The sequence below is a fragment of the Dromiciops gliroides genome, chromosome 3 (genome assembly GCF_019393635.1).
Source record: "Dromiciops gliroides isolate mDroGli1 chromosome 3, mDroGli1.pri, whole genome shotgun sequence".
NCBI lineage: Eukaryota > Metazoa > Chordata > Mammalia > Microbiotheria > Microbiotheriidae > Dromiciops > Dromiciops gliroides.
The window spans coordinates 582,181,397-582,201,048 of record NC_057863.1 but is presented as its reverse complement, the minus strand read 5'-3'; the positions used below and the strand labels follow the sequence as shown (position 1 = coordinate 582,201,048).

The 19,652-nt window shown below is 38.2% G+C and overlaps 2 protein-coding genes across 2 annotated transcripts; both read left to right on the top strand.

Moving 5' to 3' along the window:
• Nucleotides 1–5,658: 5,658 nt before the first annotated feature.
• On the top strand, nt 5,659–6,621 carry LOC122750205 (olfactory receptor 51I2-like). The gene has a single exon (XM_043996876.1). It carries the CDS (start codon nt 5,659–5,661, stop codon nt 6,619–6,621), a length of 963 nt encoding a protein of 320 aa, XP_043852811.1.
• A 6,502-nt stretch (nt 6,622–13,123) lies between these two features.
• On the top strand, nt 13,124–14,047 carry LOC122751508 (olfactory receptor 51I2-like). Its single transcript, XM_043998590.1, has one exon. It carries the CDS (start codon nt 13,124–13,126, stop codon nt 14,045–14,047), a length of 924 nt encoding a protein of 307 aa, XP_043854525.1.
• The last annotated feature ends 5,605 nt before the right edge of the window (nt 14,048–19,652 follow it).

The window sequence follows — 19,652 nt, the reverse complement described above, 5'->3', positions numbered from 1 at the left end:
ATTGATTTCTTATACCTCCAGCCTCTGCCCCTCTTACAGCCTCCCCCATCTATACATTTGAGGTATTATGAAGTTTTACAGGACTTATTACAGCAGGAGAAGACTTTCACAAAACAATACACAAAATAATACAGGGCACAAGAAATTACATTCTAAAAGTTATCTGGCCCATGAGATAACGATATGACATTAACCTTCAAATTCTAAGCTACTACCAGTAGAATGTGTAAATTCCTTGAGGGTCAAGGATGCGTTGTTGTGTCTTGGCTGCAGGACAATGATGATGGAGAGCTGAGAAGCAAGCCATTGCCTGGGATTATAGACACACCAGTGAGAAAGCTACCCTCCAGCTTTTAATCCAACTTTATCCTTTTCTCCTTAGTTCTGGGATGAAATGGATGGGGATACCTGGACCTCTGCTTCCCCAATCTGAGAGCCAACAGTGGCTACTGCTACCATTTTGTTATTGTTGGGGTTTTTTTTTTTTTGTCTTTTTTTTTAAGTTCCTGACTGTACTCCTTTGCATTAACCTCTATTCATGTGTTCAGAAAGAGAAAAGTTGGAGGCTGCCTAAATCCTTCTCTGGTGTGATTAATAATGGTGGTTGAAATGAATTCCCAAGGAAATCCATGGATTGATTTCATAGAAACTCTGAATTTCTCCCCCACCCCCAATTTCAGAAACATATTGTAAATTAATTGGTTTCCTTTGTTATTTTATGTATTTTATTTCAGGCATTTAGGCTTTATTAGACACTCATAGGGGTCTATGACACAAACAAGGCTAAGAAACCCTGCCCAAGACTAACCCAAGCTATCAAGGATGGAGTAAAGCTCAGACAGTGGCAGGGGTAGAAAACAGGACTGCATGCTGCTCAAGCAAAGAAGTATTTTTAGCTGGAAGCGTTTCTATCACCTAAGCCTACTTCCCCATCAGAACTCTCCAGTAAAGTAATATCTATATCATTTTTATTATCTGGGGCACTTATTGATTATACTTGTGAGAATACAGGGAAAGGTTCACCTAGACTTCAACTCTTATGACATTTGTGAAACTCTTGCCTACTTTACTTAAGTTGCTTGGGGGACTCTTATCCTTGTCAATCTCGTAACAATCTTGTCATTCTGTTACTCATTGGGGATCCATAGTATCAAATGCAGGTCCACCCAACTAATGTAATATTCCCATACTGGCTTGAACCCAGAAAGATTACTGACTTCTAAATAATCACTGCTCTAGTGACACTTCTTTTCTCAGGAAGGCTTCACTGTAACAATAGGTACAGATTAATACAAATAATATCTTTCACATATCTATCCTGAAATTTTCTAGAGAAATTACTGTTGGTACAAGGGACATATCAAGCTAGGAGGTCTGAATATGATGGTTGTGTGCTTGTGTCTGTCTGAAGGCCCTGGAGATAGATGATATGAGTCTCTTATTTCTTAACTCCCTCATATCCTGGCAGAGAGCAGGACTAAATGCTAGAGGAAGAGGAAGGAGAGGCACAGGACAGACTGTTTGCCTGGTGAATTTAATAATTGGTCATTTCAGAAACATTTTTTTCTGAAATCCACAGGACTAGGAACAAGTGACCATCTAGGTGGTAAGATGTGAGAGGTACAGGAAAGGGTCTCTGGTCCCCAAATGTTTCTCTGCCTGCCAATCAATGATGACAGAAATCTCCCCTTTCAAATCTTTCCTTCCATGAGTTAATGGTTTTCTTCTCTGTGGGTTCTTTAGTTATAAAGTGAATCTCTTTGGGAAGGCCCACACACTCAGGCCTTTGTTCCCCACCCAACTCCCTTTATAAGTGGATGAATTTTACATTAAAAAAATAAACAAAAAACCTCTGGGAAAGGAGGGCCCCGTGATCTGAGAAAACAAAAAGTGAGCATCATTTAGATAAGCATTGCCGACCTTAAAATCTGTTAGAATATAGCCATTGTAATATTTTGCCTGAACCACTGTGGTAAGATCCTATTTGGTTTCCCATCATTGACTGTCTCCTTTACAAAACAACCTTCATGCAGCTGCCCAAGAGATTTTCCAAAAATGAAGATCACATGCAGATCTCTCTCTCTCTCTCTCTCTCTCTCTCTCTCTCTCTCTCTCTCTCTCTCTCTCTCTCTCTCTCTCTCTCTCTCTCTCACACACACACACACACACACACAAAACTCCTCCCAACAAACTCAAGTGTTTCTCATACCTCGAAGATCAAATAAAAATCCTACTTTATTTATCTGAAGTTCTTTAAACTTATCCTCTTTGTACCTTTCCCTTAGTACACTGGAAACTCCATTTTCTCACCTCTGTTATTTTTCACTGTCTTTCCCCTCCACCTGAAATGCATTCCTTCATTCCTTTTTTTCTTTTTAAATCCCTAATTTCCATTAAGAATCAGCTCAGTGGTTATATTCATAAAGCCTGTCCTAGTCCACTGTTTCCTATTCTCATCTAAACCTAAAATTTGTATTATTTGGGAGTATATTTGGTAAATTCTCCTATATATGCATGTTGATTCCTCATGTAAAATATAAATTCTGAGGGCAAGAACTATTCTAGGGCTTAGCATATACAGTAAGTGTTCACTACTATTTGTTGATTGACAGATTGAACCATGGGAAACTTTTCTAAGTCTTATTATCATTGGTATAAATTAGAAATTACCTTAGAGTACAGTGTAGAAAGTAGGAAGTCTCATTACAAAGCAATATGACTAATAAAATGAATAAAGAATACAGTAATAAGTTCTATACATAGGCTTCCTTCTCTACAATTCTTTAACTTTTTCTTCTTCCCTCCTCCCCATATTAATTTACTACTCCCCCTCTTCCATTTCTATCTTCCTCTTTTCATCTCCCTTTGCTAATTTTCCTTCTCAGTATTTCTCTTTCATTTTCCTCCTCCCTCCCCACTAGAACCATTACCTCCAAATACTCTCTTAAGAGCCCTCATCATTTCCATCCCACCTGTAACTTCACCTGACTAATCTACATAAAGGGTGCTATTAGGAAGAATATATCTCCTTTGAGGCTACTCTCAAAGTCTCCCAGGCAAGAACCTTTTAATCTCAAGGGAAATGGAAGCTCCACTTAGGCTTTCTTATACAGAGGTATAAGGGATGGATAGAGCTTACCTTTTGGCTGAAAAGGAGACTGGGGGAGACTTGGTTGATCAGAACATTGAATCATTAGGTAAAAGCTAAGGTTAGTGACTTGGTTACCAATTTCCTTAGCCCTTTATTTTCCAGATTAATGGGGTTGGATAATTGACATGCATGGAAAATCCTCTAATTTCATTAGGTCAGTCTAGCACTTTCCATCCCTACCTAGAGCTAATTATAAATAAAATCTTCATCAGATTTGAAGTTTCCTTCATCCCCCTGACTCTGCTCTTTGAAAAGGTTCATAGGAAAGGTAACACACAGGGCATGGGAACAGATTGAACCAGGGATTCTAGATAATCCACAGGTAAGTATAATCTTGAGTGGACTAGAAAGATGACTTCCTTCTTAAAATGTTGGTACTGCCTGCCAGGACAGATATCATAGTATATGAGAATATGTTTATAGTAAGAGTTAACTCTCATTCAAAGAAGTAGAGATAAAAATTTGACCAAAATATGCAGAGGAGGGAGTAAATAAAATGGCCCATTAGAATTTCTTTCATACCATATTATCTAGAAAATATGGAGCTTCTCAGAACTAATTTTAAAATCATAATATTCTAGACAAACTGGTTTCACAATGGGCTGAAACCTACAGATTCTTTCTTAGAAAAATGTTTTTAAATGCATAAGATTACAAATTAAATCAATTATGTTTATCAAACTATTTAAAGAAAAAGTTCACGCCCATCAGGTTAAGAACTCCTGTTATAGAGCATCAGAACCAGGTTTCCAAACTCTAAATCCAGTGTGCTTTTCAGGTACCATACTGTCTCCTTAAAACTTGGAATCCCACAACTGAGCAATAAGGATTATTACTCAATTTTCCACAATCATGATCTCTTCAGGGAGAAGTAAACTATACATAAAAATCAATGTGTATATTATGTCCTGGTGAAGGAGGATAACTGAGTCAGAGGTTCTTCCAGGCTCTTAGTCTCTCCCAGAAAGAAAAAATATGTAATTACATAATATGTTGGAACTGCACAATTCTGTAGATATCATCTAGTCCATCTTTTTTTGTAAATGAGGAAATAGAGGACCAGAGATGTATAGTGAGTGCACAATCTATTCAAAGTCACTCAATGAAGCTATGTTGCAAAGGGTGGCTTTAGGTTCAGACACAAAGATAGTTCTTATAGTTTCCTCTTGCAGTCTGTATATTTATTTCTGTGAGTATTGGCTTCCCATGTTCTATGACTATCATGGGCAGCATTAGTAAGAATCTCCCTTTTCACTCAAGGATCCTACAGATAAATTATTATTTCTATAGAAGACACCCCAAAATATTCCATATATTGAAGTCCAGATCTGTATTACCAACTTTCCATTGTACATCCTATCCACCTGACGATGTACCAGGGGCATTTCAAAATGAACAGTTCAAAACATAAATATTTATCTTTTCCTCAAAATCTGCCAACATCCTAACACCCCAACACCCATGAAGGGCACCACAATTATTCCAAACACTCAGGTTTGAAACTTAGACCCCCATCTCAACTCTTCCCCACTTCCCCTCCACCCCATCCCATATCCAATAAGATGTTGAATCCTGTTCATTCTACTTGTTTAGTATCTCTTCAATTTGCCTCCTCTCTGCTCATAACACAACCACCTTATTTCTTGCTCCCATAACTCTCATCTAAACTATTGCACAAGACACTAACCTCCTAATTGAGATCTCTGAATCAAGTCTCTTTCCATTCTATTAAATTATCTCATTCTATTAAATACAATTGTAAAATTTATATACAACTTAAGTTCATATGAATATGTCACTTCCCTCCTCAAGAGGCTTCAGTGTGATTCTGAATTTCCCTGGGATAATATATGTTTATAGTTCTCACAAGGTAGATATGTGCCTCAGTTATGGCTCAATTCCCTTAGTAACTAGTCAGGCATCTTTTATTCTTGAGCAGAGGTTGTGAACTTGGAGACTATATGTCCCATCAAGGGGTCTGTTAATAGATTTCAGGGGGTCTATCACCTTGTAAGGGAAAGTTTCATTGTTATTTTTATTAATCCCTAACTGAAATTTAGTATTTTCTTCAATTATTTCAAATCATAATTCTATAAAAAGGTACACCAGATGTCACCAGACTGCCAAAGGAGCCAATGAACCACAACCACAACAAAAAGGGTAAAATTCTCTAATCTTAAATTTATTCAAATTAATTTTTAAATCTTTTTTATAAAAACAATTTATATTCTAGGAATCCTGTCAATGAAAAGAATTCTACATAATAGCTGCAAAATATATTCCATAGGATGTCCACTGATGGTTCTTAGACCACTTTCTCCTAACTCAATGGGAAACCATGTTTTAGTATCTGAGATCTTAGAAAAATGTCTACAGTCTCTTCTGTATTCCTGATAAAAACATTTTTAGACATTGATCCTGTCTTCTGTCTGAATCTCTATGTAACGTCTGAGCTGGTGTCATATATTGATAGACCTTTTGTGTCTGAGAGACCCTTTCTTTCTATGATGTTCCTTCCCCAATCCCGTGACAACAGCTCCTTCTTTCAGCCATCAGCTTTCCTGCTGATTGGCATTCCAGGACTGGAAGCTGTGCATGGATGGGTCTCTATCCCGTTCTGTTCCATGTATACTCTGGCTCTCACAGGCAACTGCCTGATCCTGCTAGCTGTGAGAAGGACTCCCAGTCTGCACCAGCCCATGTATTATTTCCTGTCCATGCTGTCTCTCACTGACTTGGGACTCACTTTGTGCACACTTCCCACCACCCTGGCTGTGCTTTGGTTTGACTATCGCCGCATAGCCTTTGATGCCTGCTTGGTCCAGATGTTTTTCCTCCATTCCTTCTCTGTGGTGGAATCTTCAGTGCTTCTGGCTATGTCCTTTGACCGCTTTGTGGCCATCTCTAATCCCCTGAGGTATGCATCTGTCCTTACCAACAGTGTCATTGGCAGGATTGGAATGGCTATTGTGACCCGTGCCACTGTTTCTCTCTTCCCTGTGCCTTTCCTGCTGAAGAGGCTGAACTTCTGCCCTGAGAAAGTCAAACTTTCCCACTCATTCTGTTTCCATGCTGACATAATGAAAAGGGCCTGTGCTGACATCACTGTCAACATCCTATATGGGCTCTATGTAGTGTTGTCTACTGCAGTCATAGATTCTTTCCTAATTGCCCTCTCCTATGGACTCATATTGTATACTGTGATGGGTTTGGCTTCTCCTAGAGAACGAGCCCGGGCCCTCAACACTTGTGTCTCCCATATTCTAGCTGTTCTGGTCTTCTATATCCCAGTCATTGGAGTGTCTATTATCCATCGATTTGGTAGACATGCACCCCCAATTGTGCATGCCCTTGTTGCCTATGTCTACTTAGTAGTGCCACCTGTACTCAACCCCATCATCTACAGTGTGAAGTCCAAACACATTAGGGAGGCAATGCTTAGGTTGCTAAGGAAGAAGGAACAAAATTGATTTGTCTAGGGAACAGTCCTAGGACCCCAGGAAATTAATTATAATTGTGATGGGGGTGGGAATGTTGAACACATATAGAATCATGAAGAGAATAACATTTTTGGCAGAGCCTCCAGTACATAAAAATTGGGGGGAAGAGATATAAATTTAAGAGGTGATATAATGCTCATTCTCATGAAAGTTCAGTGGTTTTAATGAGACTACTTTAGACGTACCTTCAAGGATGGAGAAAATGCTGGACTTGGAGTCAGGAAGAACTGCGTAAGTCTATTGGGCTCTTCTAGCCTCAGTTGTTACTGAAAGTTTTTTGGCTGACTGCCTCTCCTATTCTGTGCTGCAGTCAAACTGCCCTACATGCTTTTCGCCAAAGAAGAAATTACATCTTCTGTGTCCTTATCTTTGCATATGCTATTGCCCATTTCAAGAAGATTCTCCACCCTAAACCCTACCCCTTTATATCCACAGTGCTGTACAGTGTACTACCAGTAACTATGTTCCAGTACCACATCCTTCAAAATAAGATGTCTCCCCTGATAGTATAAATTGTTAATGCCTCCTTGTTCTTCAGTTCTTTGTATTGAATTTTGCATATATCCTGTATTTACTTATCATTAAATGTGTTTTATTCCTCCAGTAGAATAGAAATTCTCTATGGGAAAGAACTAGATGCTACTTTTTTATTTGTATTCACAGCAATTAGCACAACTGCTGGCCCATTGTTAGTACTTAGTAAAATGCTTGATTGAGTAAAAGCAAAGCTTTCCCCAATATTATTTCACTTATGGCCCCATCATTTCTCATTTCCTACAGTTTTAGGCACCTGATGCCCTACTCAATCTTCCTCCCCTTTGTTCTCTCTCCATTCCTTCCCTGCTTTATGGCCTTTTCTCTGCCCTATAGGCTTGTGGAATTCTTCATGAGAACCATAAAAGAAGAGTTTCTTATTGCACCCAAGGAGAGTAAAGAAAGATCATATGTGTGTGTATATATATATACAATTATATATATATATATATGTGTGTGTGTGTGTGTGTGTATACACACATATATGCAAATATACATCTACATGCATCTACATAGATACCCATATATACATACAAATATATGTATAGATACATGTGTATATACATATGTGTGAACACATATGTATTTTTATGTATATATGGATATCTACATAGATGTATATATTTATATATGTGTGTGTTTATGTGTGTTTCCATGCATATATATATACATCTATACACTTATATGTGTAAGCATGAACAGATAGGTATACAGATAGATGGTAAATAGATTGATAGAAAAAAAGGAGACAGAGACAGAGACAGAGAGAGAGTAAGAGAGAGAATCTCTCAAATTCAGCAACTGCTTGCAGATCTCTTCTCTGGTGTAACGTGGTTTGTGTACAATATTTAAATCTTATTTCTCCCTACCCTTCAAGAATTGTGAAGCCAAAGGGTGGGGATTGCTGGCTTCATTTTCACTCTTCTCTCTTTGTTTCTCTTTTTCTGCCTTTCTGTAACTAAAGGAGTAGAATGTGTTGGGCCCACCTAGGGTTATATAAGTAGTATATTAGGGTAGGAGTAGTAAATATAAAGAGGGTTACTAGGGAGGAAGATGTGAATGCTATTCATCATAATAATTGACAAGACCCCAGCTGGAAGATGACCAAGTTTAGCAACTTACTTTCATTACTAATTTCTCATAATATCCTTAAGATAACCCAGGTAGGGCAGTGATTATTGTGATACCTATTTACACATGAGAAAGGTAAGGACCAACGTGGTTATATGAAATAGCTAGATGCCATAGTAGATAGAATATGAATCCAGATCCAGACATTCACTGTGCGACTCTAGGAAAGTCATTTAACATCTTAGCCTCAGTTTACTATTCCATAAAATGAAGGTATTAATAGCACTAACTTAACAGAGTTTTGATTAGGATCAAAGCAAATGAGTTGATAAATATAATTGTTTTTGCAAAACAAAATGCTTCATACATGGTAGCTATTTATATATTATTATAATTACTATTACTATTTGTCATGCAGAAAAAAGGCAGAACTGATAATAGATAAACTATTTGGCACATGCAAATATATTCTGTATGGCCCAATTCACTATAATTTCTCAGTCATGGGCATTAGAAACAACTTTGGAGAAGCAAATTACCCATATTCATTTCTCCTTACTTTCTCATCCCCACTGAATTTGACTTGGGTGTTTATTCATAGTTCCCTCTTCAAGAAAGAGGGAAATAATAAGGGGAAGGAGATGAGAAAACTATCTACTTCTCTACCCTTATACTAATCACTATTATTAATTCCCATCTATATAACCTACCAATTATGTCCATTCAGAAAAGTTTGGATGGAGAAATTTTTGAAACTATGGGGCTAAGGAAACATTTGAATCATACGAAAGTTTGGATTTCAAGGACAGATCTGAATCAGAATGAAGACTTGGATGGATTTAAAGCCATCTATAAATTAAGACTTAGTGATTGGGATAGAGAAAGGGAACAAATGAAGTAATAAAACCTTCCCCAGGGTTAGCTAGGTGGTACAGTGGATTGAGTGCCAGCCCTGGATTCAGGAGGACCTGAGTTCAAATCCAGCCTCAGACACTTGACACTTACTAGCTTTGTGGCCCTGAGTAAGTCATATAACCCTTGTTGCCCTGCAAAAAACAAAAACAAAAACAAACAAAAATAAAGTGGGAATAATCGAAAAAATCTGGTACTGGCTAAGAAAAAGAGAGGTGGATCAGTGGAATAGAATGGGTGCAAATTACACTATAGTAAATGAATATTGTTATATAGTATATGATAAACCTAAAGATCCAAGCTTTTGGGGGAAAAACTCATTATCTGACAAAAACTACTGAGAAAACAAAAAAAAATGTAGGGCAAAAGTAGGTATAGCCAAACATCTCACATCATACACTAAATTAAGGTCAAAAAAGGGTACATGATTTACAATTAAAGGATGATACCATAAGCAAATGAAAAGAGCATGGAATATTTTATCTGTCAGATTTATGGACAGAGGAAGTATTTAGGACCAAAGAAGATATAGAGAGTAATACAAAATGTAAAATAGATAATTTTGATTATTTAAAAATAAAAAGGTTTTTGCACAAACAAAACTAATGTAACCAAGATTATAAGGGAAGCAGAAGAATTTTTGAAACAAGTATTTCCGATAAAGGCCTAATTTCTCAAATATATAGAGAACTGTGTCAAATTTATTGAAATACAAGTCATTCTCTAATTGATAAATAGTCAAAGGATATGAACAGGCAGTTTTCATACAGAGACATCAAAGCTATCCACAGTCATATGAAAAATACTCTAGATCATTATTGATCAGAGAAATGCAAATTAAAACAACTCTGAGGTATCACCTCACACAAATCAGAGTGGCAAATATAACAAAAAAGGAAAATATTGGATGTTGAAGGGGATATGGGAAAACTGGATTGGTAATGCACTGTTGGTGGAGTTGTGAATGAATCCAAGTATTCTGGAGAGCAATTCGGAATTGTGTCCAATAGGTCATAAAACTGTGCATGTCCTTTGATTCAGCAATACCTCTGCTAGGTTTATATCCCAAAGACATCACAAAGAAGAGAAAAAGACTTATTTGTAGAAAAATATTTATAGCAATTCTTTTTGTGGTGGCTAAGAATTGGAAATCAAAGGAATGCCCATCAATTGGGGAATGCCTAAACAAGCTTAATTCAGAAAGACTTGGAAAGATTCATATGTATGAATTGATGTGTAGTGAAGTGAGCAGAATCAGGAGAATGTTGTACACAGTAACGGTAATATTGTTTGATGAAGAACTGTGAATGAAAACTATTCTCAGTAATGCAATGATCCAAGACAATCCCAAAGGACTAATGATGAAGTATACTATCCATCACCAAAGAAAGAACAGATATTGATTGAATGCAGACTGAAACATGCTATTTTCACTTTCGTTCAGTTTTTTCTTTTATTCAAGTTTTCCTACAGAAAATGACTAATATGGTAATGTTTTATATAATTTTACAAGTATAACCTATATCTGATTGTTTCCCACCTTAGGGAATGGGAGGGAGGGAAGAAGGGATAAAATTTAGAACTCAAAACTTTAAATAAAAAAGTTTATTATTTTAAAAAAACACAGCGATTTGTAAGATCAACCTGGAAGTATTTACAGGATGGACATGAGCAGTTTGAAACTATTTTTTGCATTTTTTGATGCTTTGTGTCATTTAAAGTTCGATGAAGTCTGTAAATGCCTTATCAGAGAAAAGTTTTTAAACAGTTGAAGGAAATGAACATTTGAGTGAGTGTTTAATGAAAATAAATATGTATTTTGTTCTCATTTAAGTCCACAGACACCCTTGAAATCTATCCATGAACCTCTTGGAGTTCTAGAAGCCCCAACTTAAAAGCCTCTGGATTAGAGGTCAGATGATAGAGGGGCCTCTTTCTTAGTCCATGCAAGAACTAATGAGGGGCTGAACTTGAGTGATGATCATGGGAAAAGAGAAAAAGGAAAAGGATGTGAATACACTGTAGAGATGGAGTTGACAGATAGATAAGTTCACATATTTCAGTGACTCCCTCAGTCTCTATTCTCTGCTATACCACTGTCAGAAAGGTGAGAGAAACACATGATGGGGGAGGGGTAGGATAAGAGAAAGGCAAGATCATTCTATTGAATTCCTTAAATATTTGCTAATAGTTACTTGATGCCAGGCACTGCTCTAGAAACTGGTTGACTTCTCTCTCCAGGTTTGGTTTCTCCCCAGTAAGATCAACTAAACACTACAAATGGAAGAAGATCAAGCTTCTCTCTGGTCCTCTCATCCCAGAGCTCAGAGATCCTTTTGCTAGAATGGTCAAACCAGGGTCTCAGTTCTTTTAGAAGGCCACTCCTACATCCCTGGGATTCAGTCTGCAGGTGCTGTTCCATGTGCCTGGCAAGGGACTGTGCTTCTGGCAAGGTCTTCAGGCAGTTTTGAATTAGTCCATGGTTTGCCTCCCTAATCATTTCTCACCTGAAACATTTCAATAACTTTCTAAGTGGTCTCCCTGATTCAAGTCTTTTCCTATCAAAATCCATCTACCTCTCAGCTGCTGAGTGAATTTTCCTGAAGCATGATAACTATAATCCTAAATCCCACCATTTAGATAGAGATTTAAGGTATGCAAAGCACTTTACATATATTATATTATTTGGTTTCACAACAACCCTGGGAAGCAGGCACTATTCTTATCTTCACTTTAAAAATGATGAAAGAGGCACAGAGAGGAAAAGTGATTTGGTCAAGCATCACAGAGTTAAGTGTCTGAGGCAGTATTTGAACTCAAGCCTTCTTGACTCCAAATTCAACACCCTGCACTCCATAGTTAGCTACCCCAAGGAGAGATGACTATGTCAGTTACCTACTCAATAAACTCAAGTGGTTTATATTACCTCCAGAATCAAGCATAAAGCTTGTTTAAATTTGTTGTTCATTTGACATTTAAAACTCTTCACAACCAGTCCTCTCCCTATATTTAAAGTCATCTTATATTTGTGTTTATGTCTCCCAGGGTTGTTGTAAGGATGGAATGAGATAATAATTTTAAAGAGATTAGCACAGTGGCTGGTACATAGTAAGTACTATAGAGATGTGATTATTGTTATTGTTATTGTTGTTTTTATTATTCCACTCCATGCACCCTACAGTATATCTATACTAATCTACTTGCTTTTCTCATACATCTCATGTTCCCATTTTTGCACAGTCTTTTTCTGAAACCTGCAATGTTTCTTTCCTTGTTTCTAGCTCTTAGAATCACTGGAATTTTTAAAGACTCAGTTGAAATGTCAACTTCTGCAGGTCTTTTCATCCATGAGCTGTTGGAGCTTTCCCTTCTAAGGTTATCTTCCATCTGCTCTTATATGTACATATTGATTCAACATTGTCTTCTTCATTAGAATGTGTTCTTTCGGGAGTCAGGGACTATTTTTGATTTTGCATGACAATGCAACCATAGACCCATTTTGTATGTCAATTGCTTATCATGGTGCATAGCACATACCAAGTATTTAATAAATGCTTGTTCACTGACTGCCTGACACGCATCATCCTCACATGACTAAGATGGACACTAATCTCTCAGAACTTCCTTTGAAGATCAGCCCAGACATCTCTCATTCTACAATTTATTGAAATCTATTTTGAATCTTTTTTTTTTAATTCTATTCCATGACAGCTGTCAAGGAAATTAGTTTCACATAATAAGTCCAAAATGTATACTACAAGATGGCTGTTCACTGGGATAGTTAGACCATTTCCTAAAACCCAAGGTTTAGTATCTTGGACCTGAGGAAAATGTCTACAGTTCCTTCTGCATTCCTGATAAAATGCTGTAGACATTTATCATCTCTTCTGTCTGAATCTATATGTAAAGTCTGAGCTGCTGTCATCTTTCAAGAGACCCTTTCTGTCTTTCAATGATGTTCCTTCCCAAATCCCATGACAACAATTCTTTCCAGCCATCAGCATCCCTGCTGATTGGCATTCCAGGACTGGAAGTTGTGCATGGATGGGTTTCTATCCCCTTCTGTTTCATGTATACTATGGCTCTCATAGGCAACCACTTGATCCTGGGAGCTATGAGGACTCCCAGTCTGCACCAGTCCATGTATTATTTCCTTTACATGCTGTCTCTTACTGACTTGGGATTTGTTTTGTGCACACTTCCCACCACCTTGTCTGTGCTCTGGTTTAACTATAACCACATAACTTTTGATACCTGCTTGGTTCAGATGATTTTCCTCCATACTTTCTCTGTTATTTTATCTTCAGTGCTTCTGGCTATCTCCTTTGACCGCTTTGTGGCCATCTCTAATCCCCTGAGGTATGCATCTGTCCTTACCAACAGTGTCATTGGCAGGATTGGAATGGCTATTGTGACCCATGCCACTGTTTCTCTCTTCCCTGTGCCTTTCCTACTGAAGAGGCTGAACTTCTGTCCTGAAAAAGTCCAGCTTTCACATTCATTCTGTTTCCATGCTGACAAGGTGAAGATGGCCTGTGCTGACATCACTGTCATCATCCTATATGGGCTCTATGTGGTTCTGTCCACAGGATTTGTGGATTCCTTCCTAATTGCCCTCTCCTATGGACTCATGTTATATACTGTGATGGGTTTGGCTTCTCCTAGAGAATGGGTCTGGGCCCTCAACACTTGTGTGTCCCATAGTCTAGCTTTTCTGATCTTCTGTGTCCCAGTCATTGGAGTGTCTATTGTCCACCGCTTTCGTAGGCTTGCACCCCCAATTGCACATGCCCTTGTTGCCTATGTCTATTTGTTTCTTCTCCTATGCTCAACCCTATCATCTATATTGTCAAATCCAAGCATATCGAGGAGGCATTGATCAAGCTGTTAGAGAGGGAGGGTCAGGGTTGATCTATACTGGGAATAGTCATAACATCCCAGTAGAGGGATAAGGATGTGAATAGTCAACATCATATATAGAGCAAGTCTTTTGTACAGTCTTTAAGGGCCTTGAATAGAGGATGATGTAAGGAAAAAAGAAAGGAAGGGACCACAAATTTGAGAGGTGATCCATAATCTCTATCCTCAAGGAGCTCTAGTAAATTGGGATTGGATGATTTTTCATATCCTTCTAACTCTAAATCAATGAATCCCTTGTCCTAGTGTGAGAGGAGTAAATAAATTATTCCAGTGATAGGTAAAGACTCTGGCATTGAATAATGCGTTCCCATCATCATGGAGGATAGACGAATTCTGGTTCAATGGTTAAAACTAAAGACTCAAAGCAGAAGACTTATCATTAAATCTTGAATCTAATATTTTTATCAGAAGTAATGGCTCATAGTATTCACTGTAATTATAAGATTATATCTAATCACTTATTCTCTTATTTCTCTAGTTTCTTTAACAGTTAAATAGATATAAATTAAATCTCCATACTTTAAAATCTGCTCCAAAGAATAAATATGATATTATTTGTGAAAACTGTAGAATAGTATGAAAACATGAGGAATTATAGACCTAGAGTCTTAGAAGGGAAGATGAGTCGTCAGACTTAGCTATGAAAAATCCCTATGACCCTGCCCACTACTATGGGTTATTCAGGAGTATCAAGAGGTTCAATATCTTTGCCCTGTTGACCCACTACTTTACTGCTTCAAAGATCTGACAAAGTCCAAATTCCAAAGCTCCACTATATCCAGAGACCTAACTAAATTCTACTTTGTACCACCATTGATTGCTTATACTTCCAGCCTCTGCCCTTCTTACAGCACCCACACACACACACACATCTGCACAGTTGAGGTATTAAGAAGGTTTACAGGGCTTATTATAGCAAGAGAAGACTTTCACAAAATAATATATGAAATAATACATGACATAAGAAATTACATTCTAAAAGTTATCTGGCTCATGAGATAACAATATGACATTAACCTTCAAATGCTAAGTTGCTACCAGTAGAATGTAAATTATTTGAGGGTCAAGGATACATTGGTTTGTCTTGGCTGCAAGACAATGATGATGGGAGAACTGAGAAGCAAGCCATTGCTGGGATGATGGACAGAATGATAAGAAAGCTCTTGCTTTTGCTTTCAACTTTACCCTTTTCTATTTAGTTCTGGGAAAAAGAAATGAGGGGCAGGTAGGTGGTGCAGGAGCAGCTAAGTGGCACAGTGGATAAAGCACTAGCCCTGGATTCAGGAGGACCTGAGTTCAAATCTGGCCTTGGACACTTGACACTTAACTAGCTGTGTGACCCTGGGCAAGTCACTTAACCCCCATTGCCCCACAAAAAAAAAATGGAGGGAGAAAACTGGACCTCTGCCTCCCTCATCTAAGCGCCAACAGCGGCCACTGGTTCCATTTTGCTGTTGTTTCCACTTTTATTGTTGTTTTGTTTGTTTTCTTTAATGTTCTACCTGTACTCCTTTGCATTCACCTCTGTTCTTGTGTTCAAAAAGAGAAAATTTGGAGGCTGCCTAAATCCTTCTCTGGTGTGATTCATAATGGTGCTAAGGTGGTATTGGGGTAGAGTTTTTTGTCCTGTTAAACATATATGAGGTACTTTTCCTTTGTAGCACAAGTGGAAGAGCAGAAAGAGGGGGAGAGAAGGTACATATCTGGATTCCCATAGTAGATTATATTGTACTTATCCACCAAAATCAGTGGTCTAGACTTGGATCCATGAATTTTCAAGAAAATCGCAAGAAAATGGATTTCAAAGAAATTGTGAATTTCCCTTTTTTCTCCCAATATTTTTTAAAATTTTTTTGATGAGGTAATTGGTGTTAAGTGACTTGCCCAGGGTCACACAGCTAGTAAGTGTTAAGTGTCTGAGGCCAGATTTGCACTCAGGTATTCCTGACTCCAGGGCCGGTGTTCTATCCACTGCGCCACCTAGCTGTCCCTTTCTCCCAATATTTTGAGAAACATATTGTAAATTAGTTGGTTTCCTTTGTAATCTTGTATATTTTACTTTAGGCATTTAGAAATATTAGTCTGAGAAAGGATTCATAGACTTCATTAGGCTCTCAAAGAGGTCTATGACACAAACAAGGGGAAGAAACCCTGCCTAAAATGAATCCAAGCTATCAAGGATAGAGTAATGCTTAGACAGTGACAGCGATGGAAAACAGGACTGCATGCTGCTCAAGCAAAGAAGTATTTTTAGCTGGAAGTATTTCTATCACCTAAGCCTACTTCCCCATCAGAACTCTCCAGTGAAGTAATATCTATATTGTTTTTATTAACTGGGGTCCTTATTGATTATACTTGTGAGAATACAGGGAAAGGTTCTCTTAGACTTCAGCTCTTATGAAATTTGGGAAGCCCTTGCCTACTTTATTTAAGTTGCTTGGGGGGCTCTTATCCTTGTCAATCTTATACCAATATTGTTATCCTGCTACTCATTGGGGATTCATAATTCATATTATCAAATGCAAGCCCACCCAACTAATGCAATATTCCCATACTGGCTTGAACCCAGAAAGAAGATTTCTGATTTCTAAATAATCACTACTTTAGTGAGACTTCTTTCTCAGGAAGGCTTCACTGGAACAAAAGATACAGATTAATACAAATAATACCTTTCACATATCTATCCTGAAATTTTCTAGAGAAATTACTGTTGGTACAAGGTATGTATCAAACTAGGAGGTCTGAATATGATGGTTGTGTGCTTGTGTCTGTCTGAAGGCCCTGGGGATAGATGATATGTGTCTTCTATTTCTTAACTCCCTCATATCCTGGCAGAGAGCAGGACTAAATGCTAGGGGAAGAGGAAGGGGAGGCACAGGACAGACTGTTTGCCTGGTGAATTTAATAATTGGTCATTTCAGAAATATGTTTTTTTCTGGGATCTACAGGATGAGGAATAGGTGACCATCTAGGTGGTAAGATGTGAGAGGTACAGGAAAGGGTCTCTGGTCCCCAAATGTTTCTCTGCCTGCCAATCAATGATGACAAAAATCTCCCCTTTCAAATCTTTCCTTCCATGAGTTATTAGTTTTCTTCTCTGTGGACTCCTTAGTTATAAAGTGAATCTCCTTGGGAAGGCCCACACACTCAGGCCTTTGTTACCCACCCACTACCCTCTAAAAGTAGTTGAATTTAACATAAGAAAACCAACTCTGGGAAATGAGGGTCCTGTGATCTGAGAAAAGAAAAAGTGAGCACCATTGTAGATAAGCATTACCAACCTTAAAATCTGTTAGAATACAATCACTGATCTTTTGCCTGGTAATATTCTATTTGGTTTCCCATCATCAAGACTCTCTCCACGACAACCAATGGGTTCATGAAACTGCGCGAGTGATTTTCCTAAAATGTACATCATATCACACATACACACACACACACACACACACACACACACACACTTCCTTCTAAGAAGTGTTTCTCTTATAAGTCAAAGAACAAAAAAAAAATCCTCCTTTCTTTATTTGAAGTTCTTTAAGCTTAACCTCTTTGTACCTTTCTTTTTGCACACAAGAAAATCCATTTCCCACCTCTGTTCCTTTTCACTGGCTTTCTCCTACACCTGAAATGCATTCCTTCCCTTTTTCTATTGGAATCCCTCATCTCCTTTAAGAATCAGCTCAGTGGGGGGCAGAGCCAAGATGGTAGAGAGGAAGCAGCAAGCTGCCTGAGCTCTCCTTCTGTTCCCTCAAAAAGAACATTAAATCAAGCCTCTGGACGGGTTCTGAAACTACAGAACCTGAAAAGAGACAGAGAGACACAGTCTTCCAACCAGATATGATTTAGAAGACTTCAGGAAAAGGTCAGTCTGACTCGGGCAAAAGGGAGGCCCAGTGCAGGGCAGCAGCCCAGCGCCAAGGGGGTCGGGGCAAGTCAGCAGGAGCTGCGGGCCACAGCCGAACAACTGAGGCCCCTGGAACCTGGCTCAAAAATCGAGTGGCCAAGAAGGGCAGTGGAAAACCCTTCCTGTACCAGCCAGGAGGGCCACAAATGGGTCAGATGGGATCGGCGCCAGGATCGGGCGCTTGGCCAAGCGCTCAGACAGGAAGTTCAGGGGGGCGAACTGCACACACTATAAAGGTCTCAGAGTAAAAAGCCGGTCACACAGCACCTATTCCCCTGCACAAGAAGCCCAAAACAGGGACCCTGGTGCCCCCAGAGCAGACCTCAACTTAAAAAATAAATAAATAAGCTGCAATAATGAGTAAGAAGCAAAAAAGAGCCCTTTCCATTGAGAGCTTCTGTATCAATATGGAAGAAGCCAACACAAACTCAGATGACGACTATACCCTCAAATTGCCTACATGTGAAGCCTCATGAGGGAAAGTGAATTGGTCTCAAGAACAAAAAGCCTTCCTAGAAGAGCTCAAAAAGGATTTTAAAAATCAATTGAGAGAGGTAGAAGAAAAAATGGGGAGAGAAATGAAAGCAAAACAAGAAAACTATGAAGAAAGAATCAGCAGCTTGGAAAAGGAAGCACAAAAATTGACTGGCCAAGTGGAAGAAAAAGGGAATAATTTCACTGAAGAAAACAATGCCTTAAAAAATTCATTTGGCCAAATGAAAAAAAGGTGCATAATCTCATTGAAGAAAACAATGCCTTAAAAAATTCACTTGGCCAAATGGAAAAAAAAAAGGGCCATCATCTCACTGAAGAAAACAATGCCTTAAAAATTAAAATTGGTCAGTTGGAAGATAAGGAATCCATGAGACAGGAGGAATCAGTCAACCAGAATCAAAAGAATGAAAAAATAGAAGAAAATGTGAAATACCTCATTGGAAAGACAACTGATCTAGAAAACAGATCAAGGAGAGACAATTTGAGAATTATTGGTCTGCCTGAAAGCCATGACCAGAAAAAGAATCTAGGCACGATATTCCAGGAAATTATTAAGGAGAACTGCCCTGATATCATAGAATCAGAGGATAAAATCATCATTGAAAGAATCCACCGATCACCTCCTGAATGTGACCCCAAAAGGAAAACTCCAAGGAATATTGTAGCCAAATTCCAGAATTATCAGGTGAAGGAGAAAATACTCCAAGCAGACAGAAAGAAACAATTTAAATATCTTGGAGCCACAGTCAGGATTGCTCAGGACCTGGCATCTTCAACATTAAAGGACTGCAAGGCTTGGAATATGATATTCCGGAAGGCAAAGGAGCTTGGATTGCAGCCAAGAATCTATTACACAGCAAAAATGTTCATTCTCTTTCAGGGGAAGAGATGGACATTTAATGACATTGGAGACTTTCAGTCTTTCCTGATGAAAAGACCAGAACTGAATAGAAAATTCGACTTTAACATACAAGACTCAAGAGAAGTTTAAAATGGTAAACAATGGGGGAAAAAAAGGTTACTCAATTAGGTTAAACTGCTTATATCCCTACACGGGAAGATAATACTCATAACTCTTAAGAATTGTAAATGTATTTGGGGAGAGAGAGTTTACACAGAGGATATAAATATAAATTGTCTTTGATGTTATGATACAAAAAAAAAT

Bases quoted from the DNA above. Each gene is read 5' to 3' on its own strand.
- LOC122751508 (XM_043998590.1), top strand. From the start codon at position 13,124: ATGTTCCTTCCCAAATCCCATGACAACAATTCTTTCCAGCCATCAGCA.
- LOC122750205 (XM_043996876.1), top strand. From the start codon at position 5,659: ATGTTCCTTCCCCAATCCCGTGACAACAGCTCCTTCTTTCAGCCATCA.